Source organism: Panthera uncia, chromosome A2 (assembly GCF_023721935.1).
Source record: "Panthera uncia isolate 11264 chromosome A2, Puncia_PCG_1.0, whole genome shotgun sequence".
Classification (NCBI taxonomy): domain Eukaryota; kingdom Metazoa; phylum Chordata; class Mammalia; order Carnivora; family Felidae; genus Panthera; species Panthera uncia.
In genome coordinates this window covers 72,219,052-72,241,130 of record NC_064816.1, presented here as the reverse complement: position 1 = coordinate 72,241,130, position 22,079 = coordinate 72,219,052, and the positions used below count along the sequence as shown (strand labels likewise).

General features: G+C 44.5%; 1 gene segment (V, D, J or C); it reads right to left on the bottom strand.

Moving 5' to 3' along the window:
* The window catches only part of LOC125929817 (T cell receptor gamma constant 2-like), a 134,505-nt gene that overhangs the window by 19,439 nt on the left and 92,987 nt on the right, over positions 1 to 22,079 (bottom strand). The window contains 2 exon segments of the C gene segment in view: positions 17,771 to 18,089; positions 18,176 to 18,257. Of these exon segments, the coding sequence occupies positions 17,771 to 18,089; positions 18,176 to 18,218 (362 nt within the window).

Here is a 22,079-nt window from a genome sequence, read left to right as displayed (position 1 = left end):
GACCCTCAATAAATATTTGCTAATACTATTATTCTATGTAATGGGATGGTTTGGGGCTCCTTTATCCAATGTTCCACTAAACAAAATGTATGAATTTGATAAGCAATAAGTAGTACATAAATTAAGAAAGCAAAAGAGCTCATGAACCTAAGACATTCTGTGTCTCTGACCGCCACAGTCTGAAAAACAAGGGGCCCAACAAGCCACAATGTAGACTACTTGCCCACTAGACTACAAGCTTTTTGGAGTGTGGAGACTGTGCCTTACGCACCTTCTATCTTTAGCATCGAATGTAGAAACTGTTTTCAATAAATGTCTGTTGAGACAATAAAGGAACACATGAGACTGGAAAACCATGCAGCCAGATTCTTTTCATGGATTCCGGAGCTGAAATGGTTTACTGAGCTCACAAGTTCCATTCCACTGGTCCATCTCTAGGCAATATCACAGGAGCCATGAGAGCCCAAATTTTGACTAGTCTCAGCCTACCCTCTAAGAAGCTGGAATAAAGAATAAGTGGGACAAAAAAAAAAAAAAAAGAATAAGTGGGATTTATTGATGTTCTTTGGTCATTTCCTGTAAGACCTAAATTTCATTGCACTGCTCTTGAAGATGAGACCAGAGGTCATCATACAGGCTTTGCAGGTTGGTAGAGAAAGGAGCACTCTTCATTAAGAACGGAGCATCAGAGGTACTTAAAGTGTTTCTCACTTAAAACGGGGTCTACAAGAAAATCTTCTTGAACTAACTATGTACAGCAATGTTTTACACACATATTTTAATTTCAAGACTGAAACTATCCTTTTATGAGGTGTGTTTCCTAAAGGTAGAATTTCAACCTTCTTGTAAGCAGGGAGGAAAATAAGCTGTCTACAAGTAGTTTTGTTTCCATATAGAGTGACCAGTAGCTACAAAATTGCTGTCCATATGTTGATGTGATCCTACATTGTTTTTTTCTAAAAAAATTCTGTCAGTTTCTCATTCACAGGATCCAAATAGAACAAAGTTACTTACCAGGAGGAGTTACTATGAGCCTAATTCCTTCTGCAGATATCTTGATCCAGCCTGGTTAGAGTTTATCACACTGGTTAGAGCTTCTAAAAAGATGTCAGCCTTCTTCTGAGCCTCATGGCATGACCAGCAGGTAGAAACCTTGTTCTGGAGATTTGATCTTCTGGGTTCCCTTGGAAGTCCTTGGATATAGGCTTCATGGCATCTGGTATTTTATTTTTCCTCAGATTAATTGACCCAAATATCTGTTTTTTTTGGGGGGGTAGTAGACACGAAAAAGTGCTGATAATAAATGGAAATGATAAGAAGAAAGAAAGAAAGAAAGAAAGAAAGAAAGAAAGAGGAGGGAAAGAAGAAAGAAAGAAAAAGAAAGAAAGAAAGAAAGAAAGAAAGAAAGAAAGAAAAGAAAAGAAGACAGGAAGGGAGGAAGGAAGGAAGAAGTGAAGGAAAGACTTAAAGGAAAGAAGTAAAGGAAAGAAAGAAATAAGTGAAGGAAAGAAAGAAAAGAGAAAGAAAAAAGGAAAGAAAAAAAGAAGAGATAGGGACCAGTGGTCTACCAAGGACTTTTATAAATTACCAGGAAAAGTGTTCAGAGAATTAAGACATTTTGATTTCCAGGTGTTCAAGTGTGTGAAACCGCTCAGAGACCACATCAATGGAAAAGCCCTTCTGTTCTCACGAACACCAGGTGTGCTCCATTAGCAATTTTGGATTATACTTCTGAAGGAGTATTCACTTCGGTAACTGAAAATGCAAACATGCCAACAGACATATACTTGAGTAATGTGAACAATGGTCTCCATTTTTTAGCAGCCACGTTTACCATTTGGCAACACAAATCTTTACCATGCAATGCACAATAAGAAAATAATTTCTATGATGACAATATTATCCTGGAATAAAAGAAGAAATTTGTAGAATTCTATCTCCCGTGGAAAAATGGATTTCTTATTAAAACTAAAGTTTGAAAACAAACTCAGTTGTCTGAGATGTTGAAAGAAGAAGCCTCTTCGAAGCTGTTCTGTGATCTTTAGATATGCAGGTGTAGCCCCACCTCTGTGGTTAACTAGCTTCGGACAAGGTATCTGCCAACTTTGGGCTCCCATATGCCCATTCGTTGTGTGGGCATTGGGCCATGTTGTCCAAAGGGACCTTCTTGTTCCAACAGCTTAGAAACCTGTGATTAAGAGCAGGGCAGTGTCTGCTGTGGCTGCTCAAGTGAGAAAGGAGTTGAGGGTTAGTGATAAAGAAGGTTTTCTTACAGGTCCTTCTGCCTGTGTGACAGAGTAAGATCCTAGCAGGCATAGTAGCAGGTGTCTTCATTGGATTTGGACACATAATTGATTATCAGGTAGAAGATTTTATGTCTTTCTTATGTGTGTCCAAGGAGGAGTTGGGCTTGTCTTGCTTGTAATCTTGATTGAGCCATATAGGATTCATCACAGGGGCTCTATTTTTTGTTGGAACCAGTGCACTATGGCCTTCTCCAAGGAACCCCTAGACAGCTTGCAACCTATGTGCGCTGTTCTGTGTGGTATTCGGTTGTTGCAGACTCTGAGTCTGGAGTTCTCTCTCTGTCCAGCAAGAGAGTGAATGCAGAATTAAATGTGAGAGAGGCTAATGTCTGGGAGGAGACAAGAGCCCCGAGTAAGGGTCTTTGCTCTGTATTTATCAGGATCAGAAGGGTTACGTGCAGAAAGAGACAATAAAACAGTGATCATTAACTCGTGTGTGACAGAAAGGAGGTTTCAAAGATATGTGGTGTTGGGGCGCCTGGGTGGCTCAGTCGGTTAAGCGTCCGACTTCAGCTCAGGTCACGACCTCGCGGTCTGTGAGTTCAAGCCCCGAGTTGGGCTCTGGGCTGATGGCTCAGAGCCTGGAGCCTGCTTCTGATTCTGTGTCTCCCTCTCTCTCTGCCCCTCCCCCGTTCATGCTCTGTCTCTCTCTGTCCCAAAAATAAATAAAAACGTTAAAAAAAATTAAAAAAACAACAACAAAGATATGTGGTGTTATGGGTTTGGGTCAATACAAAACAAAATCCTGGTGCTGTGCAGATGGCTGTTTACAGCAGGCAGCGGGCACCCTGTCTGCTTATGTTAACTTACCTACTGGATAAGACAGATTGAGCATGCTACCTCAGGGTCAACAAGGCACTTTTTTTTTTTTTTTTTTTTTTTTTTTTTGCTAATTAGCTCCAGGCAAGTTCACCCTGCTGTGGAGGTCTATCGCCCTGTTTACCCATTTATCTCTTCTGGACACTTCCATCCTGTGGCCGCTTTCTGCTCTAAGCCTTGTTAACCCATTGGTGCAAGCTCAGGGAATTCCTAAACTTATTCCCCACAGTCAGTTAAAAAAAACTTGATCCGGAGATATTCTAATTTTGGTATCTTCATTTAAAAAGCAAAGGAAAGAGGGGCGCTTGGGTGGCTCAACTGGTCAAGTGTTCAACTCTTGATTTCGACCCAGGTCATGATCTCACAGTTCATGAGTTCAAGCCCCCTGTCAGGCTCTGTGCTAACAGTGTGGAACCTGCTTGGGATTCTTTCCCTCCCTCTCTGCCCATCCCCTGCTCACATGAACGTGCACATACTCTCTCTCTGTCTCAAAAATTAATTAATTAATTTTTTAAAAAGCAAAGGAGAGAAATCAGAGGCACTTGAACAAGTTGAAGTGGACAGAAAAACAGTGAAGAGGAAAGAAAGGAGTATAGTCAACCTACAAACCCAAGCCAAAGATGCACAGAATTACGCAGTGTTGGCATTGCCGGTGAGTACTCAGAATTTTCTCAAAGAGGGGTCTTGAGTCAGGACTGGGGAGGCAGTGGAGGCCTTATTCATCAGAGTAAAGTACGGGGGAGGAATGACCTTGTCATTAAGATCCATCTCAGTGTTATTTTATTATGTTCCTGGGATATGGAACTATTGGATTCTAGAACCTCACCAAAACACCCATGTTGTCATAACTCAACATTATCTTCCTTCAGGAGGCAATAACTTCACTTTTTCCTTTAGGTTTTGCTTCGAACACACCTACCCTTAAGCTCTGTTTCACTCTGAAGTTTAGATTTTACATCATATTTTGCAACAGTGTGGGAGCTATATGGCTAACATGAAAATTGGAAGAAAAGCCTTACTACTCTATAATAATAAATGAGATAATAATCCCACCACATTATGCAGAAGTAGGTGCATTTTATATATGGGTAGTTTGTAGAAAGTTTACAAATTTGAGGAAATATTAACAATTACTATAGTTATTTCTTTAGATGCTATGATGTTACTATACTCTGCTGTGAATGAACAAAAATCTTGGAGAAGAAATATCTTTGATTTATTATCCTCGACTCTTATCCTCAACTCTTTCTATATCCACAATTCTTAGCATTTCAAAATGACGCAAATTTTATTATTGTTTGAAGGACAATGTCAGATGTGACTTTTAAAGAGTCCCTGAGCTCCTGTGTTAGCTGAGATGGCTCAGAGAAGAAGTGCGGTTGTAATGGGAACTGACACTGTGATGTGCTGACCCTGTGCTCGCACTGTCCTGTGTGGAACCTCTTTCGGTCCCCAGCAACCCTATGAGAAAGATCCAGTAACGTTCCTGGATCGTGCTGTCAATTAAGTGGCTGAGCAGGAATTCAAATCCAGGTTTTTATCACTCCAAAGGCCTTATGGGGGCCCCTGGGTGGCTCAGTTGGTTAAGCATCTGACTTCAGCTCAGGTCATGATCTCGAGGTTCATGAGTTCGAGCCCTGCATCAGGCTCTGTGCTGACAGCTAGGAGCCTGGAGTGTGCTTTGGGTCCTGTGTCTCCTTCTCTCTCTGTCCTTCCCCTGCTCATGCTATCTCTCCCTCTCTCTCTCTCTCTCTCTCTCTTTCTCATTCTCAAACAAAGAAAGAAAACAACAAAGACCTTGTGGTTTTCATCATTCTCCTATTCATTCATTCATTCATTCATTCATTATTCATTCAAAGCCAGAAAACCATTTTGCACACTGGATATGGCTTCCTCCCCAGGAAGCTTCTTATAGATGGAGAAGTGGAAACTTCAGGACACTTACAAAAGCCATTCAGTCCCCAACAGAGATAAGAATCGAGTGACCTAACTGAAAGAAACATCACAGATTGCGTCCTTGGGCTCCTAGCTCAGACCTTGCTGAGGACACAGATGCAGGAGACAAGTCCTGTATAGACAGTGGCCAGGTCCTTGGGAGCTAGAAAGTCGTGGGTATATGTTTTCGGGGGTGTGGCCTAGTGGGAGGGCTTCTGTTCAGTGTCAGTGGCACATTTCCATACAGTGGATCCCAGCAGGTGCAGTCATACAGCCCAGCACTGCCTCATTAACTCAGTGTATCCTCAGGCTCGCTGGCAAATCCCTCTGTCCTTTCCTGGCTTCACATCTTTCCTCACTAACACCTTGATCCTGTACATTTTCACTTGAGGAAATACACAGAATGTGTTTTAGAGGCTGGTCTGACATCATTCGATACTAGTGTATATCATACATTCGTCTTTATTTTTTTTTTAATTTTTTAATGTTTTTATTTATTATTGAGAGACAAAGAGACACAGAGCATGAGCAGGAGAGGGGCAGAGAGAGGGGGAGACACAGAACCTGAAGCAGGCTCCAGACTCTGAGCTGTTAGCACAGAGTCCGACATGGGGCTCGAACTCACCAACAGTGAGATAATGACCTGAGCTGAAGTCGGTCGCTTAACCGAGCCACCCAGGCGCCCCTATTATACATTCATCTTTAAGACACCTGTTATGTGGCATTCTAAAAATGCTGTGATTCTTGGGGCATCTGGGTGGCTCCGTAAGTTAAGCATCCGACTTTGGCTCAGGTTATGATCTTGTGGTTCACAAGTTTAAGCCCTGCATCCGGCTCCGTGCTGACAGCTTCGAGCGTGGAGCCTGCTTTGGATTCTGTGTCTCCCTCTCTCTCTCTCTCTGCCCCTCCTCCACTCACACTCAGTCTCTATGTCAAGAATAAAAATAAACAAAAAATAAATAAATAAAAATGCTGTGTGTCCTTTTTCTTGGTAACGGATGGTATGAGATGTGTTATTAAAATGTCGCCATTTGTATCTAAAAGAGAAACAAAAGCAACAATTAGCGAAATTTTGACATTCACTAAAATAGTACACATTTGTTCTCTATTAATGGAAAAGTTGAGGTCCAAGATTTACATTTTCTTCCTGAAGAATTCAAGGTCATGGTGGAATCTGTCAGGTTAGTTTGAATGACCATGTGGGGCCTTCTGCTGACTAGATTGCCCGTGCTTAACATCAGCTTTCTTTACTGAGTGAAACACCCCGTGGGTAAAGCCACTCACAGCTGCCAAGGGAGGCCACCAGGACGAGCCCGGACAGGAGCCACGTTCTGCCAGCACTTGTCAGGAGAGGTGGTTGAATACGGGGCTGATCACCTTGCAGATCTGGTGGCTGTTGCCGTAAGAGGAAGGGGCGCTCTGAGCACACAGCTAAGAACCAGAGGAAGAGACCCACAGTACTTATCCCCAAAGTCCTGCAAAACAGGGCTATTAACCCACTTTATCAGCAGATTTCTCTGACCGCTGGGTGATTGTTACCATCCAATGATATTGGTGTAAAGAAGCCATTTTCTTGTTAAAGGACTAAAGTCCTTTATGGTTTAACACAGAGAGTGGGAGAGGGAGAGAGAGGGGGACAGTTCTTCGAGTTCTGTGAGTTTTGATTACCTGCTTCCTTTCTCTCTCTCTCTCTCTCTCTCTCTCTCTCTGTCTCTTTTGTCCTTCCATTGCAGATTGCAGTTTGGGTAATTTCTAGTGTCCTGTATTTATCTGATTCTCTAATTCTCTCCTTACATCTCTTATATCCACTGGTGAGCCTCTCAGAACGTTCTTCATTTCTGTTGCTGTGGTTTTTAGTTTTGCTTTTCCTTTTGGTTCTTTCCCATAGTTTCCATTTGGGACTTTCCATAATTTTCGGTGAATTTACCTGTCTGATCTTCCATATTGTCCACCTCTCCATTGGATTAGAGCCTTGAACATATTAATCATAGTTATTTTAAATTCCTGATACTTCCACCATCTATCTGTAGTATGTCTCAGTCTGGGTCTGGTGACCGCTCTGGGCCCTCACACTGTGTTTCCTCTTGACTTGCTGTACGCCTCCGAGTGTTTGGTTGGAAGCTGGCCACATGCTGTGGTAGAGTGGATACTGAGGTAAATATGTTTTGTGCTTGAAAACCAGCACACCTTTCCTTCTGCTCGGCCTTTAGTGTGGGGGTTTGGGTTAACTAGGCAGGAGTTAGACCGGATCTGGAGTTGGTTGTCGCTAAGTTATCAGGGTTGAAATGTGTTGTTGCCAGAGTCCAGACACTTAAAAATTCTTTAGTTGTGCTTTGCCTTGGTCCCTTCACTTGTCTTCGAGGCTTCCGTTGTTCTGCTCCCCAGAGAAAGCCTATCTCTCGCTCTCTCTCAGCTCTATTCCATGGTTACTTTTACTCAAGGTTTGCTGTCATGGGGGTGAAAGGTCGGGAAAGGACACATTCTCTGGTATTTTTATTAAGTCCCACTTTTAAGCAGATACAGTGAAACTGGATCTTAAGGACGTGGGCTTCGTACGAATTCCTGCCTCTATTCCTGAGATGGGACATTTTCTTTTTTTTTTAATTTTTATTTAAATTTCAGTTAGTGACATACAGTGTGATAATGGTTTCAGGAGTACAATCCAAGGATTCAGAAATAAAACATTTTAAATCCTTCTTCCCCCTCCCCCAGATGCCGTGGGTGCCCCCCTACTTCAGGCCATGGGTTTGATTTTGATGCCTATCCTTCTGCAGGTGACATCTTGTTACCTTGGGACATAGGGGAGATGTTCCAGCAAAAGTTTTGGTGGTCACCTCCTTTGCCTTCTCTCAACCGCAGCAGATTCCACCGGCACCTCCCCTGCAGATGAAGTCACTTCTTGTCTCCAGGGGTAACGGGGTGGATCGGGTCTGGGTGGATTTCAGTGGTAGTTGCTGTTTTCCTCCTGTAGCACCAAGGGGGAGGCTTTGTGTGAATTGTCCCTGGCCTTCCCTGAAAGAGTTTTGTGGGCTTCCTGGAGAAGAATCTTAAGAGGTGCTGGGAAATACCCTGGTTATGTTCTCAAGCATTCCCACTCCCCACTAGTCTATACTCAGCTCTCACTATTTCGTTAATAAATTCTACTTGAATCCTGTGACCAAGTGAGTATGTTGGACATCTGTTTAAGGTCAGCAAATGCTCACATCCTGTGTCTCTCTGAAAGTGTCCATCTGTCTCCAGTGTTTGAGTATGTCACGCACCCTGCAACCTCACTTCTCTAATGGGCTCAGTCATTAAATTTCAGTTTGTCCTGCTTTTTTTGGATGTTATTGTAAGATGGGAACTGTGCATTCCCAGCTCTCTACGACTCTGATCACATACAGGTCCTCTTTTCAATTTTTTTTTTTTTTGTATTTTCTTTACATTAAAATTCTACCAGCAACAGAACAGAAGAGATTTTAGGTGACTTCTGCCCACATTCTACTATTTCTCTTTCCCATTTTTTAATTGGGCTTCTTTTCTTAGTATTGAGTTGTGATATTTCTCTCCATATTCTGGACACCAGTCTTTTCTGATATGTCTTTTGAAAATATTTTCTTCTAGGGGCGCCTGGGTGGCTCGGTCGGTTAAGCGTCTGCCTTCGCTCAGGTCATGATCTCATGGTTCATGGGTTTGAGCCCCATGTTGGGGTCTCTGCTGTCAGCACAGAGACTGCTTCAGATCTTCTGCCCCCTTCTCTCATTGTCCCTTCCCTGCACGTGTTCTCCATCTCTCTCAAAAAATAAATAAACATTAAAAAAATTTTTAAAGTAGAAAATATTTTCTTCTAATCTGTGGATTTTCATTTCATTTTCTTGCAATTTTCCATTTTCCTTCTATGTATAGTATTGCAAAGAGCAGAAATGTTAATTTTTAGAAAGTCCAATTTATCAAATGTTTCTTTTATGACCTTGCTCTTGGTGTCCTATATGAGAAACCCTTGCCTTACCCAACGTCACAAAGATTTTCTCCTGTATTTTCATCTAGAAGTTTTATTTTTTAGGTTATACATTTATGACTAGAATCCATTTTTAACTAGTTTGTGTATGTGATGTTTCACATCGATTGAGGTTTTTTTCCCCAGATAGATGAACATTTGTTCCAGTACCATTTGTTGAAAAGTCAATTCTTTGTTCATTGGATTTCCTTGGCACCCTGTTAGAAATTAGGTAACCATTTACGTGTTGTCCTATTTCTGGATTCTGTTCCTCTTATCTATCCATTTATGCTTTTACCCAAACCCCACTGTCTTGATCATTGAGTCTTAATAGTAAGTGTTAGATCTCTTTTTAAAACCGGTTTGGCAATGCTACGTCCTTTGCTTTCCAATATGAAATTTGCAACCAGTTTAGTGATTTCCATGAATAGTCCTCCTGGGATTTTCATTGGGATTATATTGAATCTACTTATCTGTTTGAGGAATGTTTGACATCTAAAATATGTTGAGTTTTCCCATCTATGGACATGGTATATCTCTCCATTTATTTAGTTCTTCTTCGGCTTCTGTCATTAAAGTCTTACTGCTTTCAGCGTAAGAATCCTTCATATTTTTGGCTAAATTTTTCTCTATGTATTATATATGTTTGTTGATATTGTTGTTGTTGCTGTTGTAAATGGTACTATTGGTAAATTTAGTTTCCAATTGCGACTTGCTAGGACATAAATTGCAATTAACCCTGCATTTCACATCTATTTTACAGCTGTATAGTCTACCATGGTGTGCATGTGCCGCATCTGGAACCCACGTTCTTAAACAGGGGACTATTTCTTCCATATACACTTATGAGAACATAATAGATTACATACCACTCTGTAATAATAATGTGCCTACATGTACGTGCACACAGGTATGTATGTGTCTGTGTGTACGTGTGTCTCTCAAGGCTCTAGAATGCACGGTTGAGGATTCATCACAGGAAGTACCCTGAATGTGCTTGCTCAGTACTGCTCCCTAAGATTCATCTATTCACACATCCGTTCAGCGAGTGGGTTCCGAGGCTGCATTACCGACAAGGCACGCGCAGACCCTGGTGAGGTCACAGAACCACACACAGGGGTGCTCCTCCGGGCACTTGTATCCCAGCAGCACCAGCCTCCGTCTGCCTTCGTGTGGCGCAGCACCTGGCCCTCGAGTCCCGTCTGGGACCGCAGTCGCCTGCCCTCCCTCCATCCCAGTCCATTTGTCATGCGGCCTGTGTCACCCAGACTCCCTGGAAACCTCAGGACGAATTGCTGAGGGTCCCTGACGCACTCAGGATGTTCTCCACAAGCCCAGACAGCGGCTGTCATCAGGAAGCAACGGGAAGCTGGCGCAAGAGGCTGCCATCTTGCAGGTGCACCTGGTGGCTGTCTGCTTCTTTTCCTCTTGATTCTAGAGCTGAGGTACCTGTCAGGGAGCACGGGGTGGGCTGAGGCTGAAACTGGGACGGGGGCTGAGGTTGCCCATGTGCAAAAGGACCAGAACTGAAGAGAGGACTTGGGGCCGACTTCCTGGCTCCTCTCATACTTTGTACCCATTTGTCTGTGGCTCCATCTACTCTGTTCTGTGGACTTCGTAAAAAAGAATCACAGTGGAGGAGACAGGGTGTCTCAGTGCTGCCAATTTATTGCTTTCTTCTGTCTCTGAGCGGGTGTTATAAGAGACCAAATGTGTATCTGATGCTCTAAAGTCTGATTCATTTTTGTTGGTACCAATTAACGGCTAAGTTAACAGATGCAATGTTGAGTACTGTACATATTGTATATATCTTTTGTTTTACTGTGTACATAGATATTTCCAGTCATGTCATTTTGACGACTAACCAGTGAGACAGAGAGAGAGAGAGAGAGACAGAGAGAGAGACAGAGAGAATAGAGCAGACTTTTCTCCAAATATTCATAGGAAGCATTAAATAATTTCTTAAGATTCTCACACAATCTGAACAGAGGGAAGAAGAAGCTCATTAGCCCAGAAAAAGGACAGATGATGGCTCGTAACTGGTCATCTTGTCTACCCAGGCTTTGCCTCCAAGGACAAGATGGAGACCTGAGAACCCTGCTTTCCAGAAGCCTCAGGTCAGTGTTAGGTGTGTGTGACAGCTGGTGTCAGGGAAGAAAATAGCGGGTTAAGCAGGGGCCACCCTTCCATGCAAATTCTAATAAGGTTTCTGATTTGTCTGGGGAATATTGACCAGGTTGTGGCAACAGCAATCCCACCAGCCCATTTCCAGATAGTTAGATGGGGGGGGGGGGTAAATGGATAGATATAGATGATAGTGATAGAGATAGAGGGAAAGATAGAGCTAGAGCTAGAGCAAAATAGAGATAGAGATAATGACATAGACACAGATACGTAGATAGAGATTGAGACGGAGACAGAGACAGAGACACAAGTATATCTTGTGCAGATAGTAATATTACAAAATGAATGAAGGAAGGTTTTTTTGTGTAAATGTCCCAATTATTTCCTTCTAAGAAATGGAGGCAGAAGTGAAAATTACAAGAAATACTGATAATTACTACCAAGTCCTTCTTCCAGGCTGCACGCTAAGCATTTGGATTTCTAATCTCATAACCTCACACCATCCCTGGGATGGGTGCTGGCATCTCTGCTCCACAGAAGAAGGTTCTGGAGAAGCTCCAGCTCACCTCCTCCTCTCACTGCACCCCCCTGGGTTACCAGGGTCTATGCAAATGCAGGCTTCTGTGGTTGTTGTTGTTGTTTTACTACATTCCCTATGACTATTTTCTCAAGGCTCTGAAAGGTAAAATTTGGTTCCTAGATTCAAACAACAGTATTTTCGTTGGTTCTTGGACGATTCTTTTTGGAGACTAGTTTATCTTTTTCAGCTCAGGAAGCTTCATGGACTAAGTTGTTTTAAAAACTCTGTACCTTGTCCACACCACTTTGTAGTTACTTCTTCCTGAACAGGGTCTCCCATAGCACAGAAGCCTCCTTTTTACTAATTAAAACACGGCACAACCTAGGCAGAAAATTAGAAAAAGGCGCTCTTTCCAGGCTCACACAGCCCTGCTCCAGGTACAGGGCGGGGAGGGCTCAGGATGGATTGTGGTCCCCACTGGTGCCCGCTCCCCCTTCACGCAGGCACCTTGAGCAGGGCGCAGTGGTTAGAGCAAACCCAGGCTACATCTATGGTGTGTGGCAGGGGACGGGAGCGTCATCCTTGCTGAACTCACACATGTCATCTCTTTCTCCTTCTGATGTTGGAAGAGATACTAAACTTACCAATTGAAAATAGTTTCCTCGGGGTGCCTGGGTGGCTCGGTCGGTTAAGCGTCCTACTTCGGCTCAGGTCATGATCTCGCAGTTTGTGAGTTCGAGCCCCACATCGGGCTCTGTGCTGACATCTCAGAGCCTGGAGCCTCCTTTGGATTCTCTGTCTTCTCCTCTCTCTGCCCCTCCCATGCTTATGTTCTGTCTCTCTCTGTCTCTCAATAATAAATAAATGCTAAAAATTAAAAAAAAAAAAAGAAAATAGTTTTCTCTGGTTTATAACAGCCCCTTTCAGGCTAGTTCTGTCTCCTTTGTCCCCTTCCTCATCCTTTTGTCTCCCTGCCTCCTGCTGACCCCAGGATGCCATCACTGCACCCGGGAGGAGAGTTAGTTCTCACAGTCTCCCTGCTGCCCTCTTCCTGCCCTTGGCCCTGCTTTCTGGATTCAGCCTCTCCCTCTGAATTGTCCTATGCAGTTACCAGCCCCGAACCCACCCCTACCGACTCACAGCACACCTTGGGATGCAAAGCTCCCACCTCAGCTTCTCATCCAAAGCCTGGCTGCTGCCTCCTGTGGTCCCCTCAGCACCCTGACCCTCTCAGAGATGCTAAGAAGCGTTATGGATCTCCTACCTGTGCAGCCCGTGGGGACAGTCAGGGCTGGTTTGGGCTGGTCTGTGCTGATGTCTCCACTGTTGGTGGTGTTCCTCCAGGGCCGTGTTCCAGAAGTTTGACATCAGCCAGATGTTTTCAGAAGTTCCCTCCATGTGTCTAGGATTTTTTTTTAAGTTTATTTATTTGTTTTTGAGGGAGGGGCAGAAAGAGAGAGGGGGAGAAAGAATCCCAAGCAGGCTCACCGCTGTCAACGCAGAACTGGACTCAGGCCTTTATCTGATGACCAAAAGATCACGACCTTAGCCAATATCAAGAGTCAGACAACTTAACTGACCGAGCCACCCAGGTACCCCAGTTTTGGGTTTCTGTTGAAGAAGTTTCTATCCTGTCTGGGATAAGACCCTCAGAGACAAGGGAACCAAAAGGAACTTTCACTTACTCTCTCCTCACCATTGAATACCACATCCTGGCCATCAGAACTAGCCCTTTCTCTCAGCGTACACACTAACCTTGATGACACCACATCTCCCCTTATCTCCATCTAGCACCTCTGGTAAAATCCTGTGTTCCTAGTTTACCAGGCTTACCTGCTAATCTATAAACGGGAGATTTGGAAATTTAGACAATCACTTTCTTTATCAACTAAATCTGACTTTTAAGCTTAACTATCTCATGATTCACTCAAAACGGGAGCTTATGCTGGCCAAAGCCACTATCTCCTTCTACAGGTGCTATATGTCATGGTTTAGCCTGAACAGAGGAAGGACTCCAGGTGACATGATGTATTAGGGAAAAAAACTGTGCCAGAGACAAATTGCCAAAGCATCACTCTCATTGCATATTTTGTTTGTTTACTGAAGTCTGGCTGCGGGATTTTGAGCGTTCTCCATGTAGTTGACCTATGACACTTTCTGTTAAAACCAGTTCACAAAACAGAGAAGATTTTCTTAGTCTTTCCTCTCCACTTGCAGGAAGAGTCCTGGGGCAGACTGCCCAGAAAGGAACTCTTCCACTGTGACCCGTTGGCCATGGCTTCTTGTGTGACCCTCTTACTGTCTTGACCAGTATACTGGCCTGGGGAGCAGGTGTGGGACAATCCGTACTTGCCCACAAGTGCCAGAGTGTATTCTTGTAAAGTTAACCTTCACCAAGAATATTTAAAGTGACCTAACAGTGCAATTGAAACACCATGAACTATTTGTTTGGAAACATTTCTGTTCCTTTCCAAACATCAATTCTTTCTTCCATGACATAGGTTTATTTGCAGGACTTTTATGATGATCACATGAGTTTCTGGACACACACAACATCTAGCTCATTATCTGGCAGCCCTGGAGCTAAATGGACATGAATTCCATTTCATTCATTCCAATACTTAAAAAAGTCAAACCAGCCATTTCAGGACATGGTTAGAGTAACATCTGGGGGTGGGGTACGATTGATAGCCATCACACTCCCTTTCCACCCACACAGAGGCATACCATAACAAGAAATGCATGAAGTGCTTCGTAAGTGTTTATTGCACCAGGAATTCTCATTAAAAAATAGCTATTATTATATTCTAATCAGAATGTTCTATTTATTATGGAACTGAGCTCCTTGAGAGAATGACTGTGCGTTGTGTTCTGTAGTTATAAACTAATTAATTCTGGTTTTGTTTTGTTTTTTGGCTGAGCAAGAAAATCCATCAGAGCAATTTGCTGACCCACAGACTGCAAATGCTAATTCTCCCACTTTCTTCAGAATATAACTGTAGATTTTTGGTAATTACTTTATAACTTCAATTTAGAAGTTAAGAAAATAAAGGTTACAGAATTACTGCAGCTAGGAATGATCAGCTTGTGATTGATACAGTTAAATGTTGACTCATAGGGGTGCCTGGGTGGCTCAGTCGGTTAAGCGGCTGACTTCGGCTCAGGTCATGATCTCGAGGTCTGTGAGTTCGAGCCCCGTGTCGGGCTCCGTGCTGACAGCTCAGAGCCTGGAGCCTGTTTCAGATTCTGTGTCTCCCTCTCTCTGACCCTCCCCCGTTCATGCTCTGTCTCTCTCTGTCTCAAAAAATGAATAAACGTTAAAAAAATTTTTTTTAAATGTTGACTCATAGATAGCAGGAAAGCAGATAAGGAAGGACAGAAAAAATAGGTCAATTATAACAAAGGCAAGAGACTGGATTGTAGTTGACATTATGAAAGTGGCAGATGTTTATCTAGTTTCATTTAATAAGAATTAGGATTGTGTCACTACTGTGCACTTGTTTATTGTATTAAAAACATCAAGAACACAGAGTTGTATTCATTATAATATTGGTTCATAAAGCACTATAATCATTTATCTACACAGAAATCTATTTACTTTATTCATTTTATTCTACTTAGGTGTTGATGATTTAATAAGTTGGCAAAGACCCAAGAAACCCTGCTTTTTCTGAAGGTCAAAAGCATTACAAATAATGTACATGCTTCTGTCTACTAAATTTATCAACTGGAAAAGCACAGAATTAAATGATAATATGTCAACACCTGCCCAGTTTCCTGTTTCGTTACTGAAGGAACAGGGCACATCCTGTTCTGTTAGACATGGCACCTTGGTGGTTTTGTGGAAGGTGAAATGAAAAGGAACTAGATAAAATCTTCTCCCGAATCCCTAGATTTTTTACTTACTTAGGGTCAAACATAACCCACTTATTTGACTTTCTGCTTGAATTTCATTCTTTTGCTCCTCCAGATGGATGGTCTACCTCTCTTTACCTTGCCCCAGGCTTTACGAGGTGGACCCTCATGGACCGCATGGATGGTCTTCCTTATCCTTTGGTTACTGTTTGGAAGCGGTCAATGGAAGCATCAGGAGGAGGCTGGGAAATGGGAGCAGAGTGAGCTCAGGGTTCCCTCCATGACAGGTGGCCTTGGGTTGGCTGCAACTTCCCCTGGGCCCAACATATAGGGCCATCTACCCCAGAGAGAGAATTTGTGCTCGGGACCCAAGAGGTGTAGGTGAGAGTGGCCATTTCCTTTTATACCAATTAACCCACTGGAGGAATTTCTTTCTTTTCTCCCTGGTCTCTGGATCCACAGTCTTGGAAATCTAGTCCCCAAGAAGGAATGTTTTTGTCAGGGGACATGGTGATGGTTCTTTGAACTTCAATTTCCACTGGCCAGCATTCAATGGATCAACCAAAGATGCCCATTAGTGTGATCCATAGGGGTTAGTCTCCTGGTGCACAAGGGGGGGTGTAGAGAACATGAAGCATGGATCCTGGGGGTAAAACAGAATTTTTGGCAGAATCCACACTTTATGTCCCATCATCCATGCTTGATTTTTGACTGGAAGAGAAATCTGTGCCCCCAAAGAAGGGGACACACAGAGTCCTATTGAAAGTCTATCTTTTTCTCAGTTTCCAGGTAAAGAATACATGGGGCTGATTTTCTAGCAATCTTTCATGAAATGAAGTGGGTCATGTTTTCAGGCAATAAAAGGGCCAAACAATCTTGCTGAAGGAAATTGTGCGCAACGCTGTGGGAAATTCTGCTGGAGACCATCTCATTCCTGGTTTCTGTTCATTGAAGAAATCTTGCACTAACTGTTGGTTGGACTCTTTCACGGGCAGGCATGTCCTAAATACAAATCTCCCTCCACAGAACAGAAGCTCAGCGAGATAGAGGAGGAGTTAGTGAAACTGAGGATCATTAGACGTTCAGTAATCATTTTTACCAAAAAAATTTGAAATTTTAACTGAAATTTCATAAAGTTTGAATTTTCAACTAAAAATGTATTTAATTCAGCTTAGACCTCCTCAGAGAGCTTTTTCTTTCCCCCCCCCCCCACACACAGCAGCAGGGGCTTTCCTGTTTGGGGTGGGGGGATCAGTAACATAGTTTTTCTTGTCTTTTTTCTTTTCTTTCTTACTTTCTTTTTCTTCTTCTTCTTCTTCTCCTTCTCCTCTTCCTTCCTCTTGTCAAGAAGTTGACTAATTTTGGGGCGCCTGGGTGGCTCAGTTGGTTGAGTGTCCAACTTCAGCTCCGGTCACGATCTCACGGTCCGTGAGTTCGAGCCCCGCGTCGGGCTCTGGGCTGATGGCTCGGAGCCTGGAGCCTGTTTCAGATTCTGTGTCTCCCTCTCTCTCTCTGACCCTCCCCCGTTCATGCTCTGTCTCTCTCTGTCTCAAAAATAAATAAACGTTAAAAAAAATTAAAAAAAAAAGAAGTTGACTAATTTTATAAGAAGTTAGTGAACATAGTGATATATTTTTGGTATAATTTTTCTTTAATACAAAAATCAGTCACACATTGTAGCAGTTAAACCTCCTCACTTTACAGAGGAGAGAACAGAGGTCCAGGGAAGCTGGTCCCCAAATCCCATATGGAGTCACTTTCAAGGAGAAGGGGAAGGCGGAGGGCCCGGGGTCTCATCCAGGGCTGATGCGTGCACCTGCCCTGAGGATCATTTCCCCCACAGGAGAGTGAGTGCCAGGCATGGGTGAGGGTGCTGTGAAGTCAGCCACACTGTTTCCTGGGCTTCTGATCAAGGAGTCTCTCTCTGCACAGGACCCAGCGGTGGGCGGGGTGGCAATTTAGAAACTGGAGTCAGGGGCTGCCTTCCAGTCTCGACTTGCACCCATTTTGTGTGGAATCCCCAGAGAGTCTCTCGGCCTTGAAATTATTTGCACGATATTTTATTCCTGCATTCTTCAGGGGATGTGGTCAGAATCTTAAATGGCCTGTCCATAACAGCCAGAGGTGCTGAGGGCTGACTCAGGGCAACCCCAGGGATCCAGAGCAAGTGGAAGGTGCCAGGCAGGCAGGGAACGAGGAGTGAGAAACCTTTTTGCTCAGGGAGCGGAGCAGCACGTGCAGCTGTGAGCTTCCCAGGCAGCACAGTAGTATACGCCCTCGTCGCTCTTCTCCAGCTTCAGCACGGACAGGTCACAGCTGTTGCTACCCTTGCCCCTCTTGGCATTGACTTTGTCTGCTTTCAGGCCCCCATCTCTCTGCACAAACGTTCCGGACATGTCCAGTCTGAGGAGCCTCTTGGGGGCCGCACCTTCCTGGTGGTGGTACCAGTGGATGTAGCTGACCTTGGTGCTGGCTTTGCACCACAGAGTGGCTGAGCGGCCTGCCTGCGCCACGACCATAGAGGGCTGCTCCAGGCTGATCGCTGCCCAGCTGCCTGCGAGGGGGACAGAGGTGAGACAGGAAGGCTGGGAACCTCAGGGCACCCCACGCACCCTCTCCGGGGAGGGAATCAGGACTTACCAGGAAACAGGAGGGTGCACAGGAAGGCGAGGGGGCCCAGCATGGTTCTGCTTCCCACCTGTGGAGAGGAGCCCAGGGTGACCTCCCGGCTGCACCCGCTGGAAGGAGACTGGGTGAGTGGCAGAGGGTAGGTTAGGGTCTGAGCTCTGTGTCCCTTAGGTGCCTGCAGGTACTGGGGAGAGAGAGGTGGGAAAGTGGGAGGGACCTGAGGGCAGAGCCAGATCTGACCACAAGGGGGAGAGGAACCATCAATGGTCAGGTGCTGAGAAATGTGGAACAAGAGCACCAGCAATAATAGTAATCCCTTCATTGGAAATGGACTACACCTGAGCACCGCACTGATCGCTCGATTAAATGAGATGTCGCCCCGTATATGCTAGAATTGCTACTCTGTAAAAGAGCACAATAACAGGTGTCATCGCAGAAGCTCGGAAGGAAGGAAGGGCAAGGACTCTGGCTGACCATCCTCTGCTCGGGGACCACGTGCAGGGGATGCGAGGCTGTCACAGGAGCAGCTCCGAGAGCAGACTGTCCCAGACAAGCGTGAGTGTCATGGTCCCAGAAAATCCTTGCTGGGACAGATGTGTCATGGTTGACACTTAAGAAAATATAAAACTGCCGTCACACTAGAATGGAAAGAGAATTCTTAAAAAAAGTAACAAGAGAAATCTCCCCACGAAAGTTAAACTATAAAACTATGGCACAGAAAAGAGCACAGTATTGACACCAGCGTTTATTTGTGGAGCGCAACGTGTCCTGGCAGGGGGGAGTGGGGAGAGGGTGAGAATGAAAAAAGATCTTCGTTTATATCCTCTGGACCTAGGGGCATCTGGGTGGCTGAGTTGGTTAAGCGTCTGACTTCAGCTCAGGTCATGATCTCGTGCCTCGTGAGTTCAAGCCCCACGTTGGGTTCTGTGCTGACAGCTCAGAGCCTGGAGCCTGCTTCGGATTCTGTGTCTGTCCCTCCCCTGCTCATGCTCTCTCTCTTTCTGTCTCTCAAAAATAAATCAACATTAAAAAAAATTATATCTTCTGGGCCTAGCATTATTAGTGGTGATTATAATTTATTTACATTTAGATTTTAAAATTCATGTTGACAGTGTCACCAACCAAGAGGTCAGTGCAAGGGGAAAATGCAAATATACAATTTTTTTTTAATGTGTATTCATTGTATTTAAGAAAAAAAGTATGTGCAGGGGAGGGGCAGAGAGAGGGGGGGACAAAAGATCTTAATTGGGCTCTGCGTAGACTGCAGAGAGCCCGATGTGGGACTCAAACGCACAAACTGTGAGATCATGACCTGAGCCCAAAGACAGACACTCAACCAACTGAGCTACCCAGGGGTTTCTGGGCTGGGACATGGATGGGAATGTGACTATGCAAATGACTACTGAACACACTGGAATAAAACAGGGGTTGACAGTGGGGGAGAGAGGAAGCCTCACTAGGGCCCAGTTCACTCTCCCGGGCCCGGTACTGCTCGGGGCGCCCGCAGCTTCCCAGAAACCAGCCCCATCCCCTGCTGGTGCCGGGGCAGGGCTGGGCCAGGGCACTTTCCAGAAGAGTTGAGGGCAGCCCGAAACCTCAGCCAAAGCTCCACATCCTGCCTGCCTTTCCCATAGGCTCCGTGGCTGCCAGGTGCACGCGGCCTTCAGGGACCTGCCCGTTCAGACGCCTCCACGTGTGGCCAGCCTTCCAGAACCATTTGTCTGGTGAGTGGTCCTGTCGTGGGGCCCAGCCAGGGGCCCCCCCACTCTCTGAGCAGCCGATGCTGTAATCTGACACATGGTGGCTGAGGGGAGAGGTCCTTCTCAGCATGGAGCTGCCCAACAGGGACATTTGAAAGCTCTGAATGACACCTCCTGAGTCTGTGAAGATTTATTACATTGACAAGGACAGAATGACAGCTCCAGGCCAAGCCCTGCCACTTGAAGGATGTGTGTCCTTCGGAAAGTCATTGTAAATGGGAATAACAATGCCTACTCTGGAGACTTCATCTATCCTGGGTCTGGGATTTGGCCAAGTTGGTTGCTTTGTAAATAAAAGAGATCCGTCAGTTTTAAGTACAATGTGGTCCTTATACCCACTTGTTCCTCATAATAACATGTCAAAGTAGTTATACCAACCACATTTGACAGATCAACTAACTGGAATCTTAAAATGTTTCAGCTGCTCAGAATCACATAAATAATGGAGACTTGATTCAAACCCAAGTCTATGAAATTCCAAAACCCATCACACCTCCATTTTCTAAACGTAGAATTCAACATACATATAGAGTTACTTTTAAGCTCTAAAGAGTAAGGAGCCAGGAGGAAACTTCAGAATGATAGCAGAACTCAAGACTATCTCTCACACGCCAATAAGCAAAGAGCATAAGCTATTCTTGAAGAGTCGTTATTAGCGCTGGACCTCGAATGTAGTAGAAATTCTAGCACTTGTGAATTAACAGTTGCTTGCCTTTTGTGAAGGACTATTTTTATGTTTATTAATTTTTGAGAGAGAGAGAGAGTGAGCGGGGAAGGGAACAGAGAGAGGGAGACACAGAATCTGTAGCAGCCTCCTGGCTCTGAGCTGTCAGCACAGAGCCTGACGCGGGGCTCGAACCCACAAACCGCGAGATCATGACCTGAGCCGAAGTTGGACACTTAACTGACTGAGCCACCCAGGTGCCCCGTGAGAAACTATTTTTTAAAGGCCGTAACAGAAAAATCATTAAGCCAGCAAATACTTTATTCAGTGTCAAGCATTGTACATCTTGATTCCTTCCTTGCATAAAGTAGGTGTTCTTCATCCCATTCTGCGGATGAGACAGAGGCTTAGAGAGGGTAAGTAACGTACTTGAGATTGTCTAGCTAAGAGCACAGCAAGAACTAACTTCAAGACCTTCAGGTTAAGGAAGCACGTGCCCCAGGTAATCTGCTTGGTTGTTTGTGATTCAGGGATTAATTTCTGTCCTCATTGAGCTGTTGCTTTGACTGCAAAACGTGGTGTTGTTATACTTACCCATTTGTTTTCAATATTGTGCTTAAAAACTATGGTAGTTTGCTTGGTACTTACTCTGACTTCTCGCGCCCCCTCCTGGCCATTACAGGTATGTCATACACCTTATAATTCTTACTGGAGCCCAGAGAAGTGAAGTCTGTTACAGGAAAGACCCAGCCTGGTCAGTGGAAGAGTCCAGAAATACTTGGCAGGAAACTTGTTTTTCCAGTTGTGTACTCACTGTGTTTAGGAGTTGTAGGTAAATGGGTCCTTCTTGGAAGCTGTTTTTTGTTTTGTTTTGTTTTGTTTTGTTTTGTTTTTTTCAGCCTCAATGAGAGGATTGACTGATATGTTTGGTGTCTTATGTACCTGTGAAAACTATAGAAATGTGGTTGTTTCTTTTTTTTAAGTTTTAATTTATTTTGCTAGAGGGAGGGAGAGAGTGAGCACGAGCAGAGGAGGAGCAGAGAGAGAATCCGCAACAGGTTCTGTGCTGTCAGTGCAGAACCCTACATGGGGCTCAGTCTCACCCACTGTGAGATCATGACCTGAACCGAAATCAAGAGTGAGACACTTAACCAGCTGAGCCACCCAGACACCCTGAGATTTGCTTTGAATAACACATCCTTACATTTATGTAAACGGCATCCCATTCCCATCAATCCGTGTCTGTCCCTCCGTCTGTCCACTAGGCTCACTGCTCCTCTGTGCTGCTCCTTCTGCCGCTGGTTGCAACCACTGCATGAATCCCTCCACCGCCAGTGACAGTCATTTGTCCTGCTGCGCATACTGGCTGTCACCAGCGAGGCTGGCACCCACACCTCAGGGTCTCTGCATGCTGGGAGTCACGTTTCCCTGGGAGCGTCATCCCGGGGTTGCGGCTGCCAGGAAATACACATACACCTTGTCTCTAAATACT